At 43.0% G+C, this 23,930-nt stretch overlaps 1 protein-coding gene across 4 annotated transcripts in view; it reads right to left on the reverse strand.

Annotated features, from left to right (window-relative positions):
* Window positions 1–520: 520 nt before the first annotated feature.
* The window catches only part of nfasca (neurofascin homolog (chicken) a), a 53,906-nt gene continuing 30,496 nt past the window's right edge, over window positions 521–23,930 (reverse strand). The window contains exons 22-33 of one of the 4 annotated variants that reach the window (XM_071515192.1): window positions 23,716–23,926; window positions 22,320–22,442; window positions 22,051–22,224; window positions 19,441–19,467; window positions 16,699–16,926; window positions 15,817–15,939; window positions 12,070–12,219; window positions 10,880–10,883; window positions 9,654–9,778; window positions 8,046–8,115; window positions 3,092–3,103; window positions 521–749 (exon numbers count right to left, since the gene is read on the reverse strand). In XM_071515192.1, coding sequence (XP_071371293.1) covers window positions 521–749; window positions 3,092–3,103; window positions 8,046–8,115; window positions 9,654–9,778; window positions 10,880–10,883; window positions 12,070–12,219; window positions 15,817–15,939; window positions 16,699–16,926; window positions 19,441–19,467; window positions 22,051–22,224; window positions 22,320–22,442; window positions 23,716–23,926 — 1,476 coding nt within the window. Of the gene's footprint in view, window positions 750–2,541; window positions 2,551–3,091; window positions 3,104–6,151; window positions 6,182–8,045; window positions 8,116–9,653; window positions 9,786–10,879; window positions 10,884–12,069; window positions 12,220–15,816; window positions 15,940–16,689; window positions 16,927–19,440; window positions 19,468–22,044; window positions 22,225–22,319; window positions 22,443–23,715; window positions 23,927–23,930 lie in introns of all 4 variants that reach the window. The other 3 variants (XM_071515194.1, XM_071515191.1, XM_071515190.1) reach the window with 3 other exon arrangements.

Consider the following 23,930-nt stretch of genomic DNA (forward strand, 5'->3'; position numbering starts at 1 on the left):
AAACATATCTCTAGAGACACAAAAGAATGCTTGCTGTTGCCTCCGTACTCCGAAAAAAAAAAAAAAAACGCCCTGAAGGCACACTCAAAAAGTCTGTGTGGGTATTTTGGGGCAGGCGGAGCGCAGAGGAAAAACTAGCACTGTTCGGTATTTCCCCAGACTTCACCTCCAAAAAAAAAAAAAAAGGGCCGATTTCTTAAGAGCCAGAAACGGGGGAAAAAAATAAAAAATAAAGGCTAGGCTCACGGTCTACTTCCACTTCCCATATTCCTCCCCCTTTATCTTCAGAGGAACGGCTGCTCCTTTCATTGTTAGTAGCAGCCTAAAACAAGTCTCCGAGACAGGCCCTGGTGTGGTTTTTCTCGTGTATATAATGTGTTTCATATATTCATATATTAATATATTCGTTTGCGTGTGTGTGTGTGGTGTGTGAGCGTTGTGGTTGACGCCCTCCCATCCTCTAGGGGGGGGGGGGGGGGGGGGGGCGCTGCTTAGTCCCCCTTGTGGTGGCGCTACGGCGCTACGCCAGGGAGTAGATGGCGTTGACGGGCGAGGTGGCCTCGGAGCTCTCGTTGCCCTCCGTCTCGTCCTTCTCCTTCTTGACGGTGTACTGGCCGATGAACGAGCCGTCCTCGTTGAACTGGCCGTCGCCGCCCTCGCCGTAGTCCACCAGGCTGTCGTCGCTCTCCTTCACGTTGCCGTCCAGCGACGTCTGGCTGCCCTGCAGGGGCTTGTTGTCCTCGTCGCTGCTGCGAAAAAGAGGAAAAAAAGAAGGGGTTAAAAAAGGTCGAACCGGGAGCGGGACGTCAGCGGTCGGTCGCCTCGTCGCCCCCCCATCGGTCGGGGTTAAAAAAAGGGGGGGGAAGTGAAGGGTTAAAGGGAATGCAGGTTAAGAAACGGTCAAGAAGAAACGTGTCGATTCTTGCGTTATTGCTACTGAAAAGACCGACGTTGAGGTTGCTGTGTAGTTCTACTTTTATGTCCCATTTCTTTTCCATACTTGCCTGGCGCCATAGTATCAACGCTATACCATTGTATACCTGAGTGCAAAGATGCTTACTGATCTCAAAAAAAGCCCAACAGACTTCGCAAATGTGGTATGCACCTCTTAGTTTTCAGGAGAGATCAATTCTACGCTTAAAAATCAAAACAACACATTCGCATACGCATGCTTACTCGGGGCCATATTCTGACATGAGATCTAAAGCAGGGGAAACTCCCAACTTGCACAGAAATAACGGCATGGACAGGAATCTTGAGAATTCTCAGAGAAGCCCCGAGTTGCCGCGTCCGCTTGATCTCAATTCAGAGCATGGCTGTGTGTCTCCTACCTCTGCTTATAGGGGGGGGGAGAGAGAGAACTTCATGCATAAGGAAAAAAAAAAAAAAAAGAGCTATCGACCGGCATTAGCTTTCTAGTCTCAGAACAAGCCAGTAGCAAAAACAGCAGGAAAAGGCATTTCAAGAGCAAGGAGGAGGATGCAAAGTTGAGCTCTTCGATAGCTATTTTTCATCGGGATCTTTTTCGAGACGGTGTATTTCTCTTCGCCGTTCGTGTCTATGCGTTTCGAGGTTCGCGAACATCCTACGTTCAGCTACCTACGAGGGGACAGGATCTACACTGTGGCCTGAACGCAATGTAACACAATCTGAAATGTCTTGAAATTGTCATGCTCCATGCTGAAACGCTTTACAAACCAGACGCGCCACTTTAGAAACTTCAGAAACCAGACATGTTAATTACGAGTACAAACGGACCGTGGCAGACGCAATCAAACTCTCTCAACGGTTCAATCCAGCACTTTCAAATCCCTGACAGAACTCAAGATCCAGTATTTTTGGGGTTTTTTTTTCAAATCTATATCAATCTTTCAGAGTAGAGGGAGAGAGGGGAATCGAGGGAGAACAACGATAGACCCATTCAGCACACGGAGAGACAGAAAAGTACATGGTCGAGAGATGAAAAGATGTTACACCTAGATGAAAAGAGGTGTAAGAGGTGAGCATTAAGTGGGTGGACTGTGCGGGAAAAGGTTCTCGCGTTTTAAATCGATTAATATGCCATCCTGGAGCGTGAGAAGGGTCAGTGGAAAAAAAAGTTCACTACCATACGTAGATTTGTATGTACATGTGAAGAAATAGTGACAGTGTTGTTCCATAAAGTCTTTAGGCTGTTGAGGTGTAGATGTTCTTATAACCCTTTAATTCACTAAGATGCAGTGTGCAATAAGGAGAGCAAGGGTAGCAGCTGGCAGATACGAAACTGGGTCCATGGTTCGATATCCTTTGAGTGTGTCAGAAGTAAATCAGAAGGACATCTCTCTATGCACCAGTGCCACTGAAACGCTTTAAGATTAGATCTCTTACAGCTAATTAAATAAATCTGGCGGAGAGGCACGGCCTTTTTTTTTTTTTTTTTTTGAAAAAGCTGCCCTAGTCTCGCTTTTGCCGAGCTTTCATTTGTTGACCGTATTGCAACCGGCAATGTTAGTGAGCCAGAGGGTTTTAAGAGAGGGCCTTTTATTTCTATGACTTCAAAACGTCTCCAGACTGAGAGGGGGCAGAGTCGGGAACGATTCAATTATCTGATTAGGTGATTTTTTTTTTTTTTTTTTGAGTGGAAGAGCAAAGGTGGGGGAAGTAACTTAGAAGATGGAAGTGAGTTTCAGATGACCTTCCTTGCATAACAAAAACACAGATTCTCCCATCTGCAGCACTTCAAGTAATCTCATGAAACACGGCAAAACTATAAAGTCTGGAAGTCAGTTAAGCAAAATGTCAACTCCTATTGTTTTGTGTTCTTCCACTTCATCTTAAACTTCACTGATTGATTTCGATCTGGAACATTGGATGAGTTTGTTATTGATTAAGAATCTACTTAACCATGTGTTGAACTGAGTTAATTTGATAGATAAAATTCATGAGAATGTTCTATGCTTTTTAACAAGTAGGCATGGCTGTGAATAGATATTAATCGATTAAAACGTATTGCAAGTGAGCAATAGAAAGTGCATTTTTTTAAAAAATTTTTAGAGCAGGATTAAGACGCAGGATTCAGGTGGCGATGCAGGAGACTCTTCTCCCTTCATACCTTTCAAGAGACCTTTGGACCAATGGGAAACAGAAAACAGAAAAAAGACAAAGGACACAAGACATAAGGTGGGGTAGGTAGAAAAGAAAGACAGACATGAAACAGAGATGGATAACCAACAGGCATGCTGAATAAACAGACACTGAAAAGACAGTCTAACAATGTGGGTGTATGGAGATGAGGAGCAACATTTACATTTTCCTGTCTTAGCTAGGGGTAAAGGTAAACACATTAAATACATTATAATCCTATAGCTAAGACATAAAACAAAGAAAGTAAGAGTAAACATGGCATGAGCAAACCAAATAAGCCCATAGTTTGAGCTTTTCATAGCTTAAATTCTGGTTTATTACTCATATGAGGAGTGCGTAGCAGCATAGCATGCGTTTCAGGGCGTCTATAGGGGGATTTAACACCTGAGCCTACAATAACACTAGAAAAAAAATCCCATGTGTTTTTTACATGCAGGCTGAAATAACTTTGTCCTTTAGAGTTAATGGTGTTGAATTCCTCCTCTGCACACTATCACTACTGTATGTCCTCTGGAAGAAGATGGAATGTAAAAAAAAAAAAAAAAAGATAGACAAAACAGAGGCGAAGGTGTGCACAGAAGCTATATTATCAGACGTGGAAATTCCTTTAGTTGGCGATGAAACATTTGCTGCTTTCCCATGCTTCACAGATACAGAGCGACCACCGTGTCGGTAGGATGTTCAAAAGTCTCTGTCCTGCCCTCTGTCCTCCAAATGTTCTCCGGTTGTTCTCCGCCTAAATCAGTTCCTCGGGGGTGTCAAATTGTGCCAAACATACACCGTCGCCCTCCCTCCCACCCTCACCACAACCCAAATTGATTTCCCTCGCCATCTCTCACCCTATGCACCTGGTGGCGGATGCCTTTTAAATGTCAGCCGGCGGATGGAAAAACAAAGCAATTAACCTCCAGAAGGGTGAAAAACATGTTAGCGCCTTGGCTGGAACAAAGAGGTGCAAGACCTCCCACACTGTTCACTCGGGTTTGCTTTTCGGGATCACTACCTCGCCTTGTGCCGCTCAGACGCTTGATCCGTGAAGAGCTTGACGTGTTTATGCGGACGGATGGTTCGTCGGTCTTTTCCGGGGAAAAAGTTTGAAGCGAGGTGTTTGGTTATTGACTGATCCATATGCCACTCAGGGGAACCCAAATGCACAGGCCAAGACTGTCATATTATATTAAGATCAATGGAGCTGTGTAATTACTGCTCCATGATTGAAGTCTATTAAAAAATCTACTTCCAGACAGCTTTCCACACAGAATAAAATAAACTTTTTTTTTTTTTTTTTTTTTACTGTGGGAAGCAGGGGGCCATGGTCTGCGCTCTTCAACAGAGCTTTGAATGCTAATGTGATCTTCACACATGAATCTATAACTCAGCCCGAGGCTGAACCAAGGCTATGATTAACCTGATGCATTTTATATTTAGATCTGAACCTCTACACAACCCTGAACAATCTCAGCAGCGGCTCTGATGTGCGCTGGGGAGATAATGCACCTTATCTGTAATATAATTTCCATGCACCATGAATATTTTGGCACCATGGATATTAATTTTGATGATTAGCTTAATATGTAGTGATAGGCTATGGCTCAGCTTCCAGTCTAAAGTGTCAAAAGCCTGTTGAGGTCAGGTTTGAATAGGGCTTGCAAAATTATGATAACCAGCCTAAGAGTACAAGTTTGACATAGGACTGTTCTATTCTAGCAACTACATAGGGGGGGAGGGGGAGGGGGAGGGGGGGCGCGATCACACCTACAGTTTGTTTTCTTTGGTCTGAACCACAGTAGAAAAGTTGTTTCATTTTTGTATTTGGCTCATTTAGCTTCACGCTGTCCAATTACAAGTGAAGCTGAAGCAGGGCTTGTTATCTTCTCTGGTGTTCTCACCAGTTAAAGGATAAGGCTGGTGTTTTTTAATGCATTGCTTACCGTCAATAAATCCTATGAAAATAACAAAATCAACAATGCGTTTGCTCTCCTCCCGTTACTTTCTGACTTCCCACGTACCGTTTTTAGCCGTCGACCCGGAAGTCATTGGCTCCAATTGTAAGCTAAAAACCTTGAAATACAGCTCACAAAGACATAGTTTACATTTTAAAAATCACTAACTGTTACCATTAAAAGTCAGGCTGTTGTAGTTATTACCAAATCAAATTCAAATGGGAACAAATTCTTCATTACGCCGGGGACTATTTTCGGTGCTACGGAACTACTTTCCTGAGATTGCAAAGTGTTTACAGCCGACTTATTAAGTTGTTTGAGGAAAAAGTGGTCCGGCCCGGTGCATGGTGATGATGAAATATGCTGCAGAGCAGCAGCATGCCTCAGTGACGTGTTTTTAACCGTTTTTTTAATACAATGGAGTTCTATGGCTGCATTGGGCTACATGGATGAGACTTGTTGGCAAGCCTTATCCTTTAAGAACACATTAAAAAACAGCTGAATACGAGCATTAGTCCAGACCTCTTTTTGTCATGCTAGATTTCCAAGCTTGAGGAACTGCGAGAGATGAGATGGCAACATCTGTCTCCTTATACCCCCTTGCGTTTTGGGGTGGTTTCCTGTAGATTCAGATTACGTTCGCACTCCTAACGAACCACACTGCAGTTCTCTTGGTAGAGTTCGGAGACTTGCATCCTCGGGCGTCTCAGTGCCACCAGAGTTCAAATGGCATTTTTTCCTGAATAAAGCGCTCAGAACACGTTAGGTGTAAACACGCCCGACGATTAGGTTTTTGTCATTTGATGAAGACAAAAAATATTGATGATGCACATGGGAGATGGCTACTATCAGTTACTGTTACTGTTTGACACCTCCGAGGAACCGTACCCTGGCACTCAGCTGTGTCCTATCCACCCAAACCCAGGTTTCTACTTTTTTTCCACCCTCACCCTCAAACCCTCTCGCCCTTGCACACCCACCCACACACACCCCCCCCAAACTCTCGAGGGGAAGCATCTGCTCCTCCCCCCCGCCACCCCGACATGCGCAGGCCGAGAGGGATGCCGTGCCGAAAACCAAAGTACCTGTTCTCGTTTTCGTTCTCATTTTCGTTCCTGTCAGGGACAGACGACCCATTTCAGCGTGGGGGAGAGAGAGGGAGCAGACGTGAGGATAGAGAGAGAGACAGAGAGAGAGACAGGGAGAAGAGAGAGAGAGGAAGAGGAAGCTGGGAGGATATCCTCCAGATGACGCATGCACACACACTCCAAAATGTTGACGCTCGCGCACACACACGCACACGTTTGTATTTCTATACTTGTGAGGACCTTCATTGAATACATTCATTCCCTAACCCCTAATCCTAACCTTAAACCTCTCCATGCCTAAATCTTACCCAAACCTAAACCTAATCTTAATTGTAATCCTAACACTAAACCCAAATCCTAGTCCTAGTTCCTTATATAAGTGAAGAGTGGCAAAATGTCCGCACTTTGGAGGATTTTCCTCATCTTTCTATCCTACAGGACATTAAGTTCCTCATAAGTATAGAACACACACACACACACACAGTTGAGTGGACGTAAGGGATTAGTGCCAGTGATGGAGGCTGTGTCAGAATTAGAGAGTAAGCTGAGCAATGACCTTGACTGTAAGAGAGAGGTAGGGTATTAATATTAAGAAATACGTTATTGATTAAGAGACACAACAGGATCTCACACCATGGAGATGGATGAATCACACAGTATTATGCATAACAACATAGCGCCACTCAGGTGATAATAAATGTTGATCGCACCTCTTTTCATAATTACCCTTGCACACTGATATGGAGCCTTGTTTTGAATTTTAATGCCATCGTAGGCATTACTGTGTCAATCAAAGATTGTAAATTGACACTTTTATCAATAGTATTTAACATCAAAAAGGAACTGCATAATGATGGCTTATGTATGTACCTTCTCTGCTGTTTAGTATGTGTAACATGTGGTTAGTCTGAATACTGTAAAATACAGGATATCTTTGCTGTTACATTATCAGTATATACTTTTTCTATTGTATATACAAGATTTATATACACCATATCTGTTAGGATCAAAAGTCAGGGTTAAGATTTAGTGGCCGTTATCTAATGCAAACTGTATAGACTAGTCTACAATGTAAGTGAATGATTGTACTGCCACTCTCGCATTGTTGAGTTAGAAAGTGTCAATCTCTGACTTAGCTCTGGTTAAATTGAATGCGTTCTTTAGTGACAGTGGACAGGCAGAGAGAGACAGAGAGAGTCTCATTCTCCATAATGAAGAATGAAGCCATAGAGATCAGTGGGACCTGGAAGGAGCAAAAGACACGTCACTCACCAACACATACATAGACAGAGACATGACTGCATACACCCCCAAAATGACACAAATATCACCTACACTTGACTGTAAATTATTTTTTTTAATCAATCTCCTTGTACCTACCCATGCGCATTCAGTTTAGCCTCCCTACACTGGTTGGCAGTTACATTTTAGAATTGATAAGATTTTACTCGTGAGGCACTGCATGGTCTGGCCCTCAGCTACACATCAGACCTTTTAAATCGTTCATTTCTCCTTTCACTTGTCACTTGTCTTCCAGGGATAAAAGCCTCCAATTCAAAACGCTCTGCACTGCAGCTGTACATCACGTCAGACCTGAGCAACAAACCTACAAAACAGGCCTGTTAAAGCAAATCCCTTCTCCTTTCAAGCTAATGTTTTACAGTTCACTCGCTATAATAGCTAGTCTATATCATCATACATCAGGCGTGATTAAACTACATGGTCGAGCAGTTATACAACCTGACTCATTTACCACGAATTCCCTGGACCATTGAACATGTTTCGAAGGACAATGTCCAGACATAGGGACGTTTTACCTATGTGGTGAAAATGGAAGCCAAACACGTCAGGTGTAACGCGGCTCTACAGCAGCCCATTCAGTTATACTTACTGATAATCAAAGGATCCGTCCTGTTCTTTCTGATCCACCGGGTCCAAGGGGAGATCTTTTTTATCTCGGACTGAGGAGAGGGGGAGGGGAAAGAGGGCTTACAGTGTGATAAAAGTACTCAGCATTTTGCAAAGACCTCCACTGATTTTATGGTTACATTTAGTATACAAGAGCATCCGGATTTTGTGAGTTTCCTGGAAGTAACTTGATCAAAAACCTTGTGTTAGTCCTTTTTTTTTTTTTTTTACCAAGATGCTTCAGTCCATCTCTAAGGATTAACCAAGTTTTAGTCCTAGTCTGGGTGTGAACTCCGCTTATTAGTCTTTTTCTGGGTGTTATAGTTCTTATTTGGCTTTTCACCACCGGGTATTAGTCCTTACTTTGACAGCATCAAAGTCAGGCACCTACCTAGACGTTTTGCGAAACCAGCCATGCAACCTCCACCTAGACATTATAGAAACTGCAAAACATTAACAATACTCCGTTTTCTATTGTTCCAAACAATGAAGTCAGCACATACATCAGCAGCCATGTTGCTCAAAGATGCTTTGATTTTTGTCTGAAATGGACTGGGTGTAGTAAATGTATTGGCTGTGATGTTAGTTATTATATTAAAAAACACAAATGCGCACTGTTTTAAATCTGATCTGTGAATTATCTGTGAATACTGTTAGTGCATCTCGACCTGGTTAATAGCAGCCTATAGCTATTTTTCTTTAGCACTGTGTTGACCTCCTGCATTAGTTGTTTCTGGTGCCTGCCGATTAACAGGATAGCTTGACATTTTGAATTATGGTCTGTTATTTTCCATGTCTCCAGGTGGTGGAAAAGTTTCTGCTTTCACACAGTTAACAGAAAAACAGCTGTTAATATTAAAATAGCTGTTAGTCCAACCAATTAAAAGGGCATCAAGCAATTTTATGACTTTTATCGATCTCTGTCAGCGACCAAGGAACTGAAACAACATCAACAGGTCACACAGCCTATGGTGGCCTGTAATGGACAGAAATATAAAAGTCACATTTTCAGATATGTATTAGTTGTCAGACCAGATCTGTTATGGTCATTTTGTGCAATGGTGCGGTAAAAGCCTTATTTATTGCACCTTTAAGCAATTAACATAAAAAAAAAAGTTTCTCAGTTCTGATTAGCCAAGTTAGGTTGGAAGCCGTTGCAAAATACCTGATAAACACACACCTGTGACTGCAGTTAATTTGAATATTAACAATGTATTATGTAAACACGTCTGTGACCGCATAACATTTAAATATTAATATAATAATATATGAACACACATCTGTAGCTATAGAACAATTCATTTAAAATTAGTGCTCTAACTTATGTGTTGCTCAGCCACCACCTTGTTCACCTATTGTTAAAGAACAATTTTACTTAGAAGAAAAACAACATTTATAGGAAAAAATATTGTAATATCTATTTGTTTTTTTAAACAAAAAAAAAAAGGAAAGATTAATTGAACACATGTGGGCCTAATCTGTCTAATTATGTGTTGTAGCTGTTGTAAAATCAGTGTAAAGCATGGCCTCTTTTGGCTTCATGTTTGTGTGTGTCAAATGTCAAAGTTTCTCATGGGTATCCAGGCCTTACCTGGGTATTTGCCCCCGCGACTCCTCTTGATGAAGCAGACGATGAGGAGGATGAGCACGATGAGGGCGATGGCGCACATTAACCCGATGAACCAGCCCTGAGTGGCTATGTCCACCTGGTCCTTACTGTAGGCTGGAGACACACACACATGCGCAAGACACACAGCGAAAGACAGAAGACAAGAAGAGAGAAAAGAGTGGAAAAAATAATGAGTGCTTTTCTGGACCGCGATGAGTCATAGCTAACACATCAGGCAATCTGTTCTCATCCGACGGCGTTCGGCAGAAAGGCGACAAGTCAGAACCGTCGTCTCATTATTTGCCGAGAAGTCCATACCCAGGATCCAGGCTGCTGTTGCACAAAGGATCTATAACAATAAGGTGATTGTCTTCTTTTTCCACTACACAGTGTATGAATTTCAATTAGAAAAGAAGTGGGAGGGGGAGAGGGTTGGGGGGGGGGAAAGAACGTGATTCTTGGAGAGTTTCACATCGCCTGACATGTTTAACGCTTTCGATATACCTGTAAGTAACACAAATTCTTATCATTCGACGAATGCCGGGAATTCCACCTCTCAAACGTGAACGTATTTGTCGAAGGGACATTGGGGTCTGAATTTGAATATCCTGATGACCGCAATGTTTACACCGACATTTGTAAGATTCTGTAAAAATGTGACGAGAGTACCAATGACAAATGCGTCAGATTATTACTGTGATCAGATGCTGGATCAGATAAAACTTTACAAATGAGATTCGTTAAAGATGTGTTGTGTTGAATTGCAAGTAATTGAAGTTCGTCAGATTTGATCCCTTAGCTATATAGCAATGTGCTATTTAGAACCTTCTGATACATTTCCAAACAGAACTGTGTTGGAGTTGTGATAGGAATAGGATAGGGGAGTTCCATTGTCAGAGATAGCCATCTAGCTAAATAGAAAGCGTGACATAACACACCACCTGGTGGCCATATCAGCTCTTGGCCAACAGCGAAGACATCAGCTAAGTTACGACTTGGCTAAGAGCGTGTTAGCTAGTGAGCTAACCTTAGTATCTGGTTAGCTCACTATCAAGGTTTTGTTGTAAATGTGATTTGCACGATACCTATCATTAGGTGGCTGGTAGTTAGTAGCTGTTGGTAGTCACATGTTAACATGAACATTAGTTGCTTATGCTAAATTAACTTGCAACAACAAAGCCAAAAACCAACAGTTTGTTCAGGTTAACTGAGCTGACTCTTCTCAAGCCACAACTCAGTGTTTTGGAGTAGAGTTTTTAGAGACTAGGGCAAGACAAGACAGTTTACTGTGTCACAGTAACATACATTTGGAGACTATACACTTTTATTTATAAAGGTGAATGGACCTACAGTCACACCACGACTGCTTTTTCAGGTATCGCTCTTTTTCTATCATAATTGTTATTTAGCTATTTTTCCACTGGACCTCCATGATGGTGCCAGACATGGCTGGTTTGTGACTCAACTGCAAAGCCAGTTAGCCACACTGTCATTTATCATTATTGAAAAGGCCACAGTAAGCCTTGCTTTACCATAACATTACTGGCTCTCTGAATGTGAGCGGAGCAGGGTCAAGTCAGAACTAGCCTACAGCTCTACTGAGCCATTAGCCAAGAAAGCTAACTTTGCAACACATGGACACCACACTTTTACAGAAAAAAACAAAAAAAACAAATACATTTTTTGTACCATCTCACAGTTAATTTATGTCATATAGATCTAATTAATGATGAGTTTATTTGAATGTGATTTCAGATATCTCGCTCCCTAGTTGATCAGCTGCCTTCATCTCTTCTATGGAGAATCCAGTTAGCAAACATAGCTTAAGGCGCATTACATATACATAGAAGCACTGTTTATACAACAGTGTGATTTATTATGAAAAGCCAGAGTATGTGTTGTCTCAAGATCATAAAAAGATTTAGCACTTTATGTATTGCTGTACTGTAGTATGGCAGCAGTCCATGTTGAAGATGAAGAACCCAGAAGTGTATTCTCCTGTCATGTGACGTCATCTAACTATTTACAAAGTGGATTATGGGAGCTGTGCGAAAAATCACAGCTGAAGAGTGAAGATTTAAGACGTTACATTTTCACAATAATACAACCTTTACTGCCTTTGATTAATTAGATACTGATCATTAAAATCAGATATGATGCGTAGAAAGTTATTTTTATTACGCCAGGATGAAGTGTAATAGCACCCAGGTAGGAGTGAAGTGTCTCATCCTGACTGACTTGAATTTACCTCTTGAATAACATGACACTGGTATTAATAAAAAAAACCCCCAATACCAGCTTTGACCGAGTTAGATACTACTACTGACAGACTTGCACCCACAGTAGCCCACCTGGCCGTAGTGTAACCCGGGTGTCACCTGGCCAGGTGTGGTCTCACCTGCGCTGGTCTCAAAGTTGACATATTTGCTGCTGATGCTGTTGTGCTCATGGGAGTAAACCCTCAGACGGTACTTGGCGCCTTCGATCAGATCCGCCACTGTAATGGGGGGCTGTTGTTTCACTGGTACAATTTTCATCGTCCCGTCGCCTTGGAGACACAAGAAAGGGCCCAATCACACTCCGGGGGGGTGTGGCCTTGTTGCCACAGTAACGGCTGTGCGTATTAGTAAAGGTCACAGCCTCATGATGCTATGCAGGGAGACTTTCTGAGTGATAGCAGGGTTATTGAAGTGAATTGAGACTGATAACAATGCAGCGCCAATCGTCAGCATAATGGTTCTTGCACCTCGACTGTAAAGATGCACACGCATAATGTACTTTAATACTTTTAGCCATTATAGTTAATGGATGAGGTGCAACTCTTTGAGGCTCAGTTCAGCTGACACTTTCTGGTTCATTTTCTTCTTTTATGGCTCTGAGACTACATTTTCTCTCAAGGGCATAATTCTCCAGAGAAAACTAATCTAAAAATGGGGAGGAGGGGCACAAGGAGCAGGTGTTCCTTCAGGCAACCACTATACTGTGGACATCAAAGTTTCACAAAACTAAACTCCCCTGCGAATTGGCTGCTGTGGGTGATATTACCTTAACTGGTTGGAATTTAAATTGACCATTATGGAACTCTCTATGTTCTTGGATAACATCAAGAGCTAGGGTAGCAAAGCATTGTTTGTCTCAATTATTCACAGACCCACACTCATCTCCATGAGGTAAAAAAAAAACAAACAAACATAACAACCGTTTGAAGCGCGGCATCTTTCCGGTGGAAAGACGTGTCGGTCATGACATGGCCGAGCTATGAGCATGACTCTGAAGTGACAGCAAGTGGTGACATCATGCACCATGCTACATGAACTTTGACCCTTTCGCAAGGGTGATGTCATCCAACAAAGCTCATTCCAAAGCCCTATTATTGACAGACTCGCAAACAGCCAGACAAAACTAATAAAGCATAAGAGAGAGAGGGCATGCCACTCCTTTCAACACAATTAGTCAGTGAAGTGCTATGTGTAAGGCCAAGGCCGGTGTTTACTGCATCTGATATAACAATCTTTCAGCTTTATGTGAAAGAGATGGCCAAAAATACCTTATCAGGACGCCTGAGAGAAAAAAAAAGATTTCAGAGATTTTGTAATTGAGGTCACACACAAGACTCCCTACTAGCCCTGACTACAGACTAAAGAAAATCCAACTGACAGCACACAGTACACTGTCCATCCAACAATAATAAAATCTCTGACCAAGGATAAAATATTGGTCTGTCTATTTTTTTATTTATGGTGCTCACTTACTATAGCTTGTTGCAAAGAACAAGAAATGAAGAAAAATAAACTTTTCAAACTGTAGACCATGCCAATAACTTGCACTTATTTACAATAGCAAATTATGGGATATCGACTTCAATCAATCCCCTATGTTGTGTTGCTGCAGCACATGAAGCTATTATAGTCTGGACTGGTTATATCCTGAGCGCTTAGGTGGACATGCATATACGTTTGCATGTGTCTGACTGTATCAACACAGTCTCACAAAATGTTGATGTGAAATGTATACATGCGATCATAGCACTGACGCCAACACCTTGCCACCATTCCTTTTTCCTCTCCTCTGCCACCAAAGCATCACCCTTTCCCCTGACTCTAACGTCCTCTGACAGACCCGCCGGGACTCCTCCTCCAGAGTCGGGAAGAAAGAGGGGAAGATGAAGGGATGATGGTGGGAGGTGGAGGCGTGTCAGAGGCTCTCTGCCATTGTTCCTCGGAATCAAAGCTTTCAGATTTGACCTTGGGGAAGGAGGGGGTGGGAGGGCGGAGACCATTAGATCAGTCTCATCATCCCACTTTCCTCCCTCCCGGTTTCCTGTTCTCTCTCTCTCTCTATTCACATTCAGACAGTCATTAAGAATTAAAGCCATTGCCCGAGTGCATGAAAAATACATCCTTCCTTCTCTCCGTCCTCGATCAAAGATCAGAGACTGTTGGATCGGTGGAAAGCAATAACATAGAGCCTATCTGCCGGGCTGTCCAATCTCATGGGTTCCAGAGAAGGAGGGATGATGCATGTTCACGGATGTGTATTGTAAAAGCAGGCTTCAAGAGTGCGCCTCTCCCAATCAAAAGTAAATGCAAGCAGTGAGGTAAGCATGGACGGCATGAAAAGTGATGCGCTCGATCACAAAGCTGGTTCAGCGGCAGCCATTCAAAGCCAGGCAGATGCAGGTGTATGCAAAGAAACCATGACGATGGGTGCACTGCAATAGGAAGTCGGTGGTGACGTGATCATGATAAACATACTCATTTTCGAAAACACAAAGAAAAGAGAGACAGGCAGAAACGGAGAGAGAGAGAGAGAGCACAAGAGAAAGAGACAGAGAGAGATAGAGAATACAGCACATTGTACCTTATCATTTAAAAAAAAACTATCGAAGTGAGACGTCAGGCTTTCCGTGCGAACATCGCCTCCTCAAATGAAAGGGAGTGATGAAAACACACCAACGCAACCCAAGAAGCTGCTGCTATTAACGTTGAAGGTTATCTCTGGCAGCAACTATCAAGAGTTTCATACTACCCATTCTCGAAGAGAAGGCTGTGACTGAGTGACTTGCGAAGGAGCGCACTTCTTATTCAGAAACCTCCCACCAAAAAGAAGAGCCATTCCTTTCTTCTTTCCCATGTCCTCATCTTTCCCTTTCCATCTCTCTCTCTCTTTCTCTGTGTTTTTTACTCTATCTTCTACCCTATCCAAACAAGATTATTTTTTTCATTACTGGACAAAACTTTCTAAAACTGTAAAGACTGGGGTATGTAAGGAGTGAATAAAGCTGGAGCAAGGGCACATTTCAGCAAAACCCTTGAGCAGGGAATTTTGGAGTAACAAAAACCTGCCACCGAAGAGTAATTGAACTCGGTATGTAATAAAATAAGACATTAATTATTCAATGAAAAGGCCACTGCATAGTACTGTGCTTCTTCCGCAGCTAGTTAGATGGTAATCAGAATTCTACTGGTAGCACAATCGAGTTTCATACCGAGCTGCAGCGAAAACATAGTTTAGCCGGAAAATTACATTTCTGTCCAAAAGGGATTTCTGTGAATAGAGATGGATTGAGCGATATTCGCAGACAGCTAAAAGTGTAATTTTGGAGAGTGGGCTGGAGTGCTCTCGTAAATTGACCAGAATTTCTTTCACCATCCAGTCATTTCTGTAACTCCCAGCCCTGAACACCTAAGGTTAGCCGGCAGGCTGGCAGAAAATGATGAAACAAATCTGATCTTTGCCAAACGCCGGATTTTGTTATATCTGCTAAACGTGAATTGATGACGTCTCGCTTCTTTCTTAAAACTAGAACTGTCAACGTCTCGAACTCTAGAGCTCAAGCCAACACTGGAGAGAAGCAGCTATTAAAACGTCCAATGGTTTCCCGGGTACTGTCCCAGCATCATCATAAACTTTGAATCTGTTTTGACACAAATTGTCTTCTCTCTGCACTAAATATATCCCTCTGTCTGCTCTGACTCTCTGCACTCATCTTCCTGTAACTCACTCAATATCTCACTGCTCTACAAACTCTAGACCCAGTTTTTTTTTACTTCTCTAACACTTGAGTTCAGTTCTAGTTTTAGGGTTTAATAGTGCAAGGTCGTCTGGCAAGCACAAGCCTGCGGGTTTTGGTCTGGTTTCTTACTGTCCAGTGTGAACTCTAGCACAAACTCGCTGCTGCCGGCCGGGAAGTTGTGTCTCCAGCTGACGTTAGCGTAGTTACTGTTAGGCTCCACCGTCAGATTCCAGATCTCCCGCCCAGGGGCCACTACACAGGGGGTCAGGGGTAAGGGGTCAAAGGTCAGGGGGCAGAGAGGGCACGGTTACAACAACCACACACAGGGCTTAATTTAGACCTATGCATGGAGAGTCATTCATTTACACGAACAACACTAAGGGAGTTCCCTGCTAGAATGGTTAGGGATCAATTCCAATCTTAGTCCGCTCAAAGCAAGAAGTAAATTTAATTAGTTCATGGATTGAAAATTCACCCACAACAAAGTTCCAGGGGATTTTTCAATTCATGAAACACTTAATTGCATTGCTTACCCCTGGTTTGGAGTGGATCAGAATGCAAATTGAGCCTAAACCTGAGGAACATGGTGAGCTCTGCCAATATCACAATCCTTATCAATTGAGATAGGCTGCCTTCATTTGCTATCAGAGTGCTTTCATCACTGTGTCTAAGGGGTTAAAGGTACTCAACATCAGATTATTTCAAAAAGGTTGGATTCTCACTTCCTGACCAGGAGGGTAGAGTTGCCGGCTACATCCCAATATTCTGAGATAATTCCCTACTATCTGTACAGCAGGTAGAGGTACAGCATATCGGAATGCAGCCCCTAATTTATTTTCCCGTTTCGTCAGGTGGGAGAAGGCAATCATCTTTTGATATCAAGAGACATCAAAGCTGGTAAAAAGATACTCCAGAAAAAATCTAATTTGTACTAGTAATTCGTGCCATTTATGCTCAGCCAAAACACACTGGAAAGACAATAAAAAACCACAATGGGACAACAGCAAGTACCCAACACATTCTGATCGGTATGCTTGGTGGAGACCAACACGGGCGGAGTGGTGGTCGTGGTTGCCTCAGTTGTAGTAGTTGTGGTAGTAGTTGTAGTAGTAGTAGTCGTAGTTGTAGTAGTGGTTGAGGTACTAATGGTTGTAGGGGCGATGGTGGTAGGAGGAAGAGGAGCGAGAGGAGGAGGAGTAGGAGCGAATGTTGGAGTCACGGGGGCGTCCGTGAGCTCGACTACAGGGGAGGAGGTGGGAGAGAGCAGAGGGTTAAAGACAACAGGAAATCAAACAGGTAGACAGACACTGATACTGACCACCAGACACACATAGAAGTCAATGAACCATTGAGTTGAAAGGACACAAGGAATTCTCCACAACTAAAGATACTTACAGTTGATTGAATTCATCACAAGTCAACAAATGACCATACTATTCATTTGAATAAGGTGACTGTTATTCCAGTTGATCCTTGTGGGATTCAGTAACACTTCATCATCAGTGTCCCTATAATGGGCTGGTTCATAGACTGAGGTGTCAGTGCCACCAAGAGGCCAAACGCTGGTATTACCTCAGCCAGAGAGGATATGGATTTACACTGTGTTCTGTAGAAGAGGGTCCACTTGAGTTGGTATTTTACAAGAATTAGAAATCCTCTTGCTTACTATTTCCACCAAGTCTTTCTTTAGACTTTGTATACATGTTGTCACTCTGTTACTTCATTTAAAGACCCCATGAAATGAACTCCCACTACTTTTACTTCCTGGAAAACACAGTATCTTTAATGGTGACCTCATGCTGCACCAGTAGGCGTAAATATACAGTGAATTCCAACCAATAAACTGAACAATCCCGCCCCTCCCATCAAATAAAACATTCTCTCCCTGACTTATATTCGGTTGGTTTAGACTTTTGAAAGAGTGCTCACTGCATTATGTCCCGCCCCAACATCCTGTTTCAACAGGAAATGGGACATCAGATCAAGGAAGTAAAGATGCCGTTTCATGGGGTCTTTATGGTAGCGCCTCTCCCCCTGGTTGCCTGAGCACAACGTTTTCTGCTGCACTTTCAGTGTTTTTTCAGTTAAAACCAGCTTTACCTTGAGGTTGACGGCCATCTCCAGCTACTGAAGGGTCCCATTACTGAGGACCTACAGTTTTAGTACCCCTCTCGCCACCCCACCGCATACACACACACAATCCCAAACCCCAGCCAGCATGCTTGTTATCACCAGGCTGGACGCCAAAGCATGCTCTCAAACCGACCCGTAGAGTGAAGTAAGTGGAGGATAAGGAGGCAGGCTTGAACACATCAGCATGTTCAAGAAGCTCCACAGCCAGTCCATATCAATCACAATGCCAACCAGCAGCTACACCAGTCAAAAGACCGTTAGCATTATGCCTTTTTTTGGGGAGGATCCCGCTGAAATCCTGCCTTACCTGTATCCCCCAGTCTATACTTTTGACCCCGTGAACGGAAGCAATGGATGGAAAAAGGCAGAGCAGCGTGACTTGGGAAAAGCGGAGGCGCAAGACAGGGATGATGCGAGCGAGTGAATGAGTGAGCGAGCGAGCAAGCCGGTCAGCAAAAGAGGTCTGAAGCAACTGATGAGGAAGAATCTGTATTTGTCATTCGTTCGGTCATACGGTCGGAGATCAAACGGTTTCTCCCGACGTTTAGATGCGAGCACGTTGCGACCGCTCCCGTCCCATCATGACGCCGCATTCGATGGCGATGAGAGAGCGGCGGGCCGGTCGCTGCACAAGGCTAACTTGTGGCTCGTGGGAGACGGGAGGAGGAAGTGATGTCGTGGGGGGGTTGCGTCGTGAAGGTGCGCCATCAGGGATTGGTGCAGGGATCGGGAGGTTAGTAAAGACACTAAATACACCGTGGAGAGAGATTCTAGTATAGAGAGAGTGATATCACAGGTTTGCATGGGGTAATATGTGTTTAGTGTCAACCGTGTGATATGACGTATGTGTATTTGATATGTTAAAATGTGTCAAATGAGTCAAATATTCCAGAGCGTTGTTGGAGGAGGGGGGGAGCTATTCAATCCCTGAAAGCACACAGTGACAGACAAATAACAGCATTACACATAGAGAAAGGATGGAGAGATGAGAAAAGAAAGCAGCATAGGCTGCAGTTCAGTCCAGTAGCACAGAGAGTCGGATCTGCGTAACAATTTGAGCCTATGGCATGTTGCTTTCTGATTTCATTCGGTAAATTATGAATATTACCTGTTAGAGAATTGAATACTCCAAGTGAAAGAGTGCTCAGCGTCCAACATCAGGTAATCAATCCCGTCGGACTAAATTGTTATTAATCATGTTTTCCTTTTTTTCAAAGTCTATTAAAGGTGCGCCATGAAGCATTTTTAAACACTAATGTCTCAAAATGAATGTGGTGATGATTAATTGATGTTACAATGCTACACATAGCACCTTTAATTAAATTACATCCTGTTTTGCTTTACATTACAAGAACATGAGGCACTTCAGATATTTGTTGAATATCAGAGTGACTGCACCATTGTGAGCTGCAGGGGGTGGTAGAGCTACGTTTTGTTGGAAATACAAGAATGAAATGAAGCTGGACTGCACTGTTGGTTAAGTGTTTAGAGGGACATACATAGAGACAGACATGGAGGAGTCGGTGGGGGTGGGGGGGGGGCAAATAGATGGAAAGACAGAAATAAAGACAAGCAGATGGACAGACAGGCAGACAAGCTGTGCTTCTCATTCCCCATTACCTAGGCTTGTGGCGTCAGTATAGTCTTCTGCCAACGAAAAGAGGGGAGAGACAGAAGAGAGGGGACACATGTAAGAGAGAGAGAAGGGAAACCAAGAACGACAGAGGCTGGGAGAGAGAGAGAGAAAGAGAGTGAGAGTTAACGGACGAGACACTCAGCAAGGTCAACCGAGAGGCCGGGCAAGAGACAGAGAGAGAGAGAGAGAGACAGACAGACAGAGAGAGAGACACTGACAACAGGGAGAAAGAACAGTGGCTGATTCTGATCTAATGACTGTGTGTGTGTGTGTGTGTGTGTGTGTGTGTGGTGATAACGTCATCCATCGGGAAAAGACCATTTCTCTCTCCATCTGACACCCTGACAAAGAGGCCTGTGTACCAAAGGGCTAGAGCCTCACACGAACACACACACACACACACACACACACACACACGCACAGGCTCTAGTGGTAAGGCCCCGTATTAACAAAGCCAGCACTGATCTCGGTTCAGCCGTCGGATCCCAGCGGTCCGTCTCCCCTCATTCTGATTCAAAGTGCAACGCTGCTCTGGGATCAGCCCTGCCGCTCTTTGTGAATGCAGGTTTTGTTTGGATCTAATCTTGGCTGAGAAACTCTCACAATGTAAACGGCTGGCAAGCCATCGAACCAACCCAGTTCCCATGCACAGACAAGGGGCTGGAAATGGTATAATTACATAGTGAAAGACACAATGCACTGGAGCGGAGTGGGACTTAAACGTCCTGTGGGATGTTTTGCCTCTTCGCTTGGCATAATTGTTGGGAAAGCTCAATCCGAGACTCTCTGTGTATCAAGGAAACCCCAGTAACTAGGAGAAACTGGGCCAACAGTCCATCTGTGTGATCTGTGTGGTTTTACATCTAGAAATTGTATGTAAATGCAAAGTTTGTCCTGATCCACAACTCCCTTTTTCATTCTATTGTCCTAGTCTGTGATCACGATGATCCCCGTGGCTTACGTTAAAGGAAAAATCAACCCAAAACAGGCTTCGAAAATTGAAATGTATTGATGAAAGCATGATCTGTATAGTATGGATAGTGCTTTTGCAAGTCTTAATGTGAGTTCAGGTTTATTTGAATTTATTTATTAATCCTATAGTTTGGAACCTAATCGGAAACAACTACATGAAACAACCCCCAAAACTTTTATGGATATAAATCAATATATAGATGTCATCTGATAGCCAGCAGTTCCTCAGGCTTGGAAAGCCTAGCAGAACAAAATGAAGTCTGGACTGATGCTCGTATGCAGCCATTTCTTCATGTGTTCTTAACTGGTATGAACACCAGAGAAGAAGAGCGCAGACAAGCCCATCATGCTTAGCTTCAGTTACAGGGACTGATTTGTTTTGAAAATCTCAAGCCTGATCTGATGACAGGTTACCAAAACTCTGTTGAATACATTAGCGACTTGTGAGTCCATGTGACTTCTGTTTCCAGGCCTTGGTTCACTTATAATTGTGTGAACCTACATGAACCAAACAAAGTCAACTCTTTCAACGATTGTTCAGACCAAAGAAAACCAACTGTAGGTGTAAGGGTGTGTAGGATCACACCCTTAAAATCCGAACATTCACTGGGCTTCCTTTCTTTTGCATCCGGTGCCGTGACGGGGCGAGGGCCAGGGTTAAAGTGCAAAGACTCCACTCCTTTTTTGTAACTTCTACATTCCGGTGGAAATGGCTGCTTCTGTGTGCACAACAGTGAAGGAACAGTGAAGACGCATCCGACACAGTAAATGAGCAGAATTACAGCTGTCATCTTGCTTTTGGGTTGATTTACCCTTTAAATCCATTTCCTGGCTCTTTTTTTTTACCAAAAATAATCAGCTCAGTGTGGGAGGGGGGAAAAAAAGTGCACAGGGGAAACCGTGAAAAAGCCGAGCAGTTTTTGTTGATAGAAAAAGTGACATCACACTTACCTCATCCACAACCAGATGATGGTAGATTACTACTGGCAGCTACTTATTAGGGTTAGATTCATATATAGATCTGATTTTGGTCTTTTATTAAAAATCACATCCGGTCCAATCAGTGTCCTCCACCTCTGATATGAAGCGTATGATGCAGTTTGATTGATTACATATTTGTTGTGGAATTGATTGAACTGGTTGTCTATGAGAAGCCTTCACTTTAACCTGAATTTTTGTTTGATTGGATTCCACATAAATATGCACGAATATGTATTAGCATTATTATAATTACTCATATTATTATGGTAACCTTAGGTTTCATGGGAGAGTTTCTAAATGCTGTTTCGGAGGCTTTTCCACTCCGACTAGAATAAAAATTGGGGGGAAACACTGAATATTTAAGTCTTTTTTTTGGCATAAATATGGTCAAATAATAAAAAAAAAAAGGCAAACACTAGCACATAATATTGGCAATCCAAAAATATCAGTATCTGTATCTATACATTAGTCAAACCCTACTGCTTATTATAGCGGACTTCAGTGTGCAGTGAAAGGGAAAAATCTCCTCCTCCTGAATTTGCAGAAATCTACCTCCTTTCGTTATAGATTTGAAGGGAGTGTGTGTGTGTGTGTGTGTGTGTGTGTGTGTGTGTGTGTGCGTGTGCGTTTGAAACACTCACCCTCATTGGCAAAGTGCGGGGACTCCTCGGCGTAGACCTCCCCCGCGCCCACCTGAGTGAGGGCCATGAGGAAGAACTTGTAGCGGGTGGACCGGTCCGGCAGGCGGAGGGTGAATTCTGTCACGTTAGGGAGGAAAGTCTCCAACTGGGGACGTCCCACCCTGGAGCCGTTGACTGCACACACACACACACACACACAGAAGGTATGAAGAAGGAGGTTTGGGCTGTTGGTGTGGGTACTACTGACAGCCAATCAGAGCACAGCTCACCCGTTTGGTACTTGAGCTGGTATCCAATCAGAATGCCGTTGGGCTCCAGAGGTTTGTCCCATTGCAGGTGGATGGTGTCCGAACTCCTCCGGTTAATCCTGAAGAACCTGGGAGCGTCCGGCACTACACACACACACACACACACACACACACACACACACACACACACACACACAGAGAGATAAGCGAGGTGTCAAGGGGGTAGGAGAAGAGAGAAAAGAAAAGAAATGAAAAAAAGAAAAAGATTGTTGACATCAGGGGTTGGATTAACATGGGATCGTCTTACTTTTCATCGGTATGGTTTTTGGAAGTCTTTCTCTTCAATATGTCGTTTTAAATGTTCTACCTTTTCTTTCTTTCTTTTTTCTTTCTCATTCCTCTTCCTTTCTTTCTTTCTTTTCAATGTGTCATTTTAAATGTTTTACATTTTCTTTCTTTCTGTCTTTCTTTCGATCGGTCTTTCGTTCTGTCTTTCTTTCTTTCGATCTGTCTTTCTTTCTTTTCAATATGTCATGTTAAATGTTTTACCTTTTCTTTCTTTCTTTTCAATGTCATTTTAAATGTTTTACCCTTTCTTTCTTTCTTCCTTCCTTTCTTTCTTTCTTTTCAATATGTCATTTTAAATGTTTTACCTTTTCTTTCTTTCTTTTTAATGTCATTTTAAATGTTTTACCTTTTCTTTCTTTCTGTCTTTCTTTCTTTCTGTCTTTCGATCTGTCTTTCGTTCTGTCTTTCTTGCTTTCTAATGCCATTTTAAATGTTTTATCTTTTCTTTCTTTCTGTCTTTCTTTCGATCTGTCTTTCGATCTGTCTTTCGATCTGTCTTTCTTTCTTTCTTTTCAATGTCATGTTAAACGTTTTACCTTTTCTTTCTTGCTTTCTAATGTCATTTTAAATGTTTTACCTTTTCTTTCTTTCTGTCTTTCTTTCGATCTGTCTTTCGTTCTGTCTTTCTTTCTTTTCAATATGTCATGTTAAATGTTTGACCTTTTCTTTCTTTCTTTTTAATGTCATTTTAAATGTTTTATCTTTTCTTTCTTTCTGTCTTTCGTTCTGTCTTTCGATCTCTTTCGATCTGTCTTTCTTTCCTTCTTTCTTTCCTTCTTTCTTTCTTTCTTTCTTTCTAATGTTTTACCTTTTCTTTCTTTCTGTCTTTCTTGTCAATCAGTCATTTTAACTGTTGTGCAGAGAATAAGTGAACTCAGGAGGATGGTAATGACCTCTGGATAAGTGAGTCTAGAGTAAAGTGTTCCAGGGGAATAGGAACCACTGGTGATCTAGCTCAGAAAGACTTGCATGTATTTTTTTTCAGTTTCAGGTGAAGCACGCTGAATAAAGTCTAAACGTGGCCTAACGTAGTGATGGTGTCCTGGTTGTGACCCTGCCGGGCGCTCACCTCCCTCCTTGGTGGTGAAGTCCACGGTGTTGCTGGGCGGACTCTCGTAGCGGCTGTTGGCGGCCACCATGAACATCTTGTAGTGGGAGTAGGGCAGCAGGTCGCCCAGGACCCCGGACGGCTCGGCCGCCGTGCTGTAGAAGCCCTTCGCCTTCCTCTCCTTGCTGACCGCCACGCCCGGAGCCAGGCTGGCCTCGCGCCAGTAGTGCAGCTGG

Source organism: Centroberyx affinis, unplaced genomic scaffold (genome assembly GCF_046629955.1).
Source record: "Centroberyx affinis isolate AG114_WGS23_722 - 3 ecotype Tasmania unplaced genomic scaffold, CSIRO-AGI_Caff_v1 ptg000322l_1, whole genome shotgun sequence".
Taxonomy (NCBI): Eukaryota; Metazoa; Chordata; class Actinopteri; order Beryciformes; family Berycidae; genus Centroberyx; species Centroberyx affinis.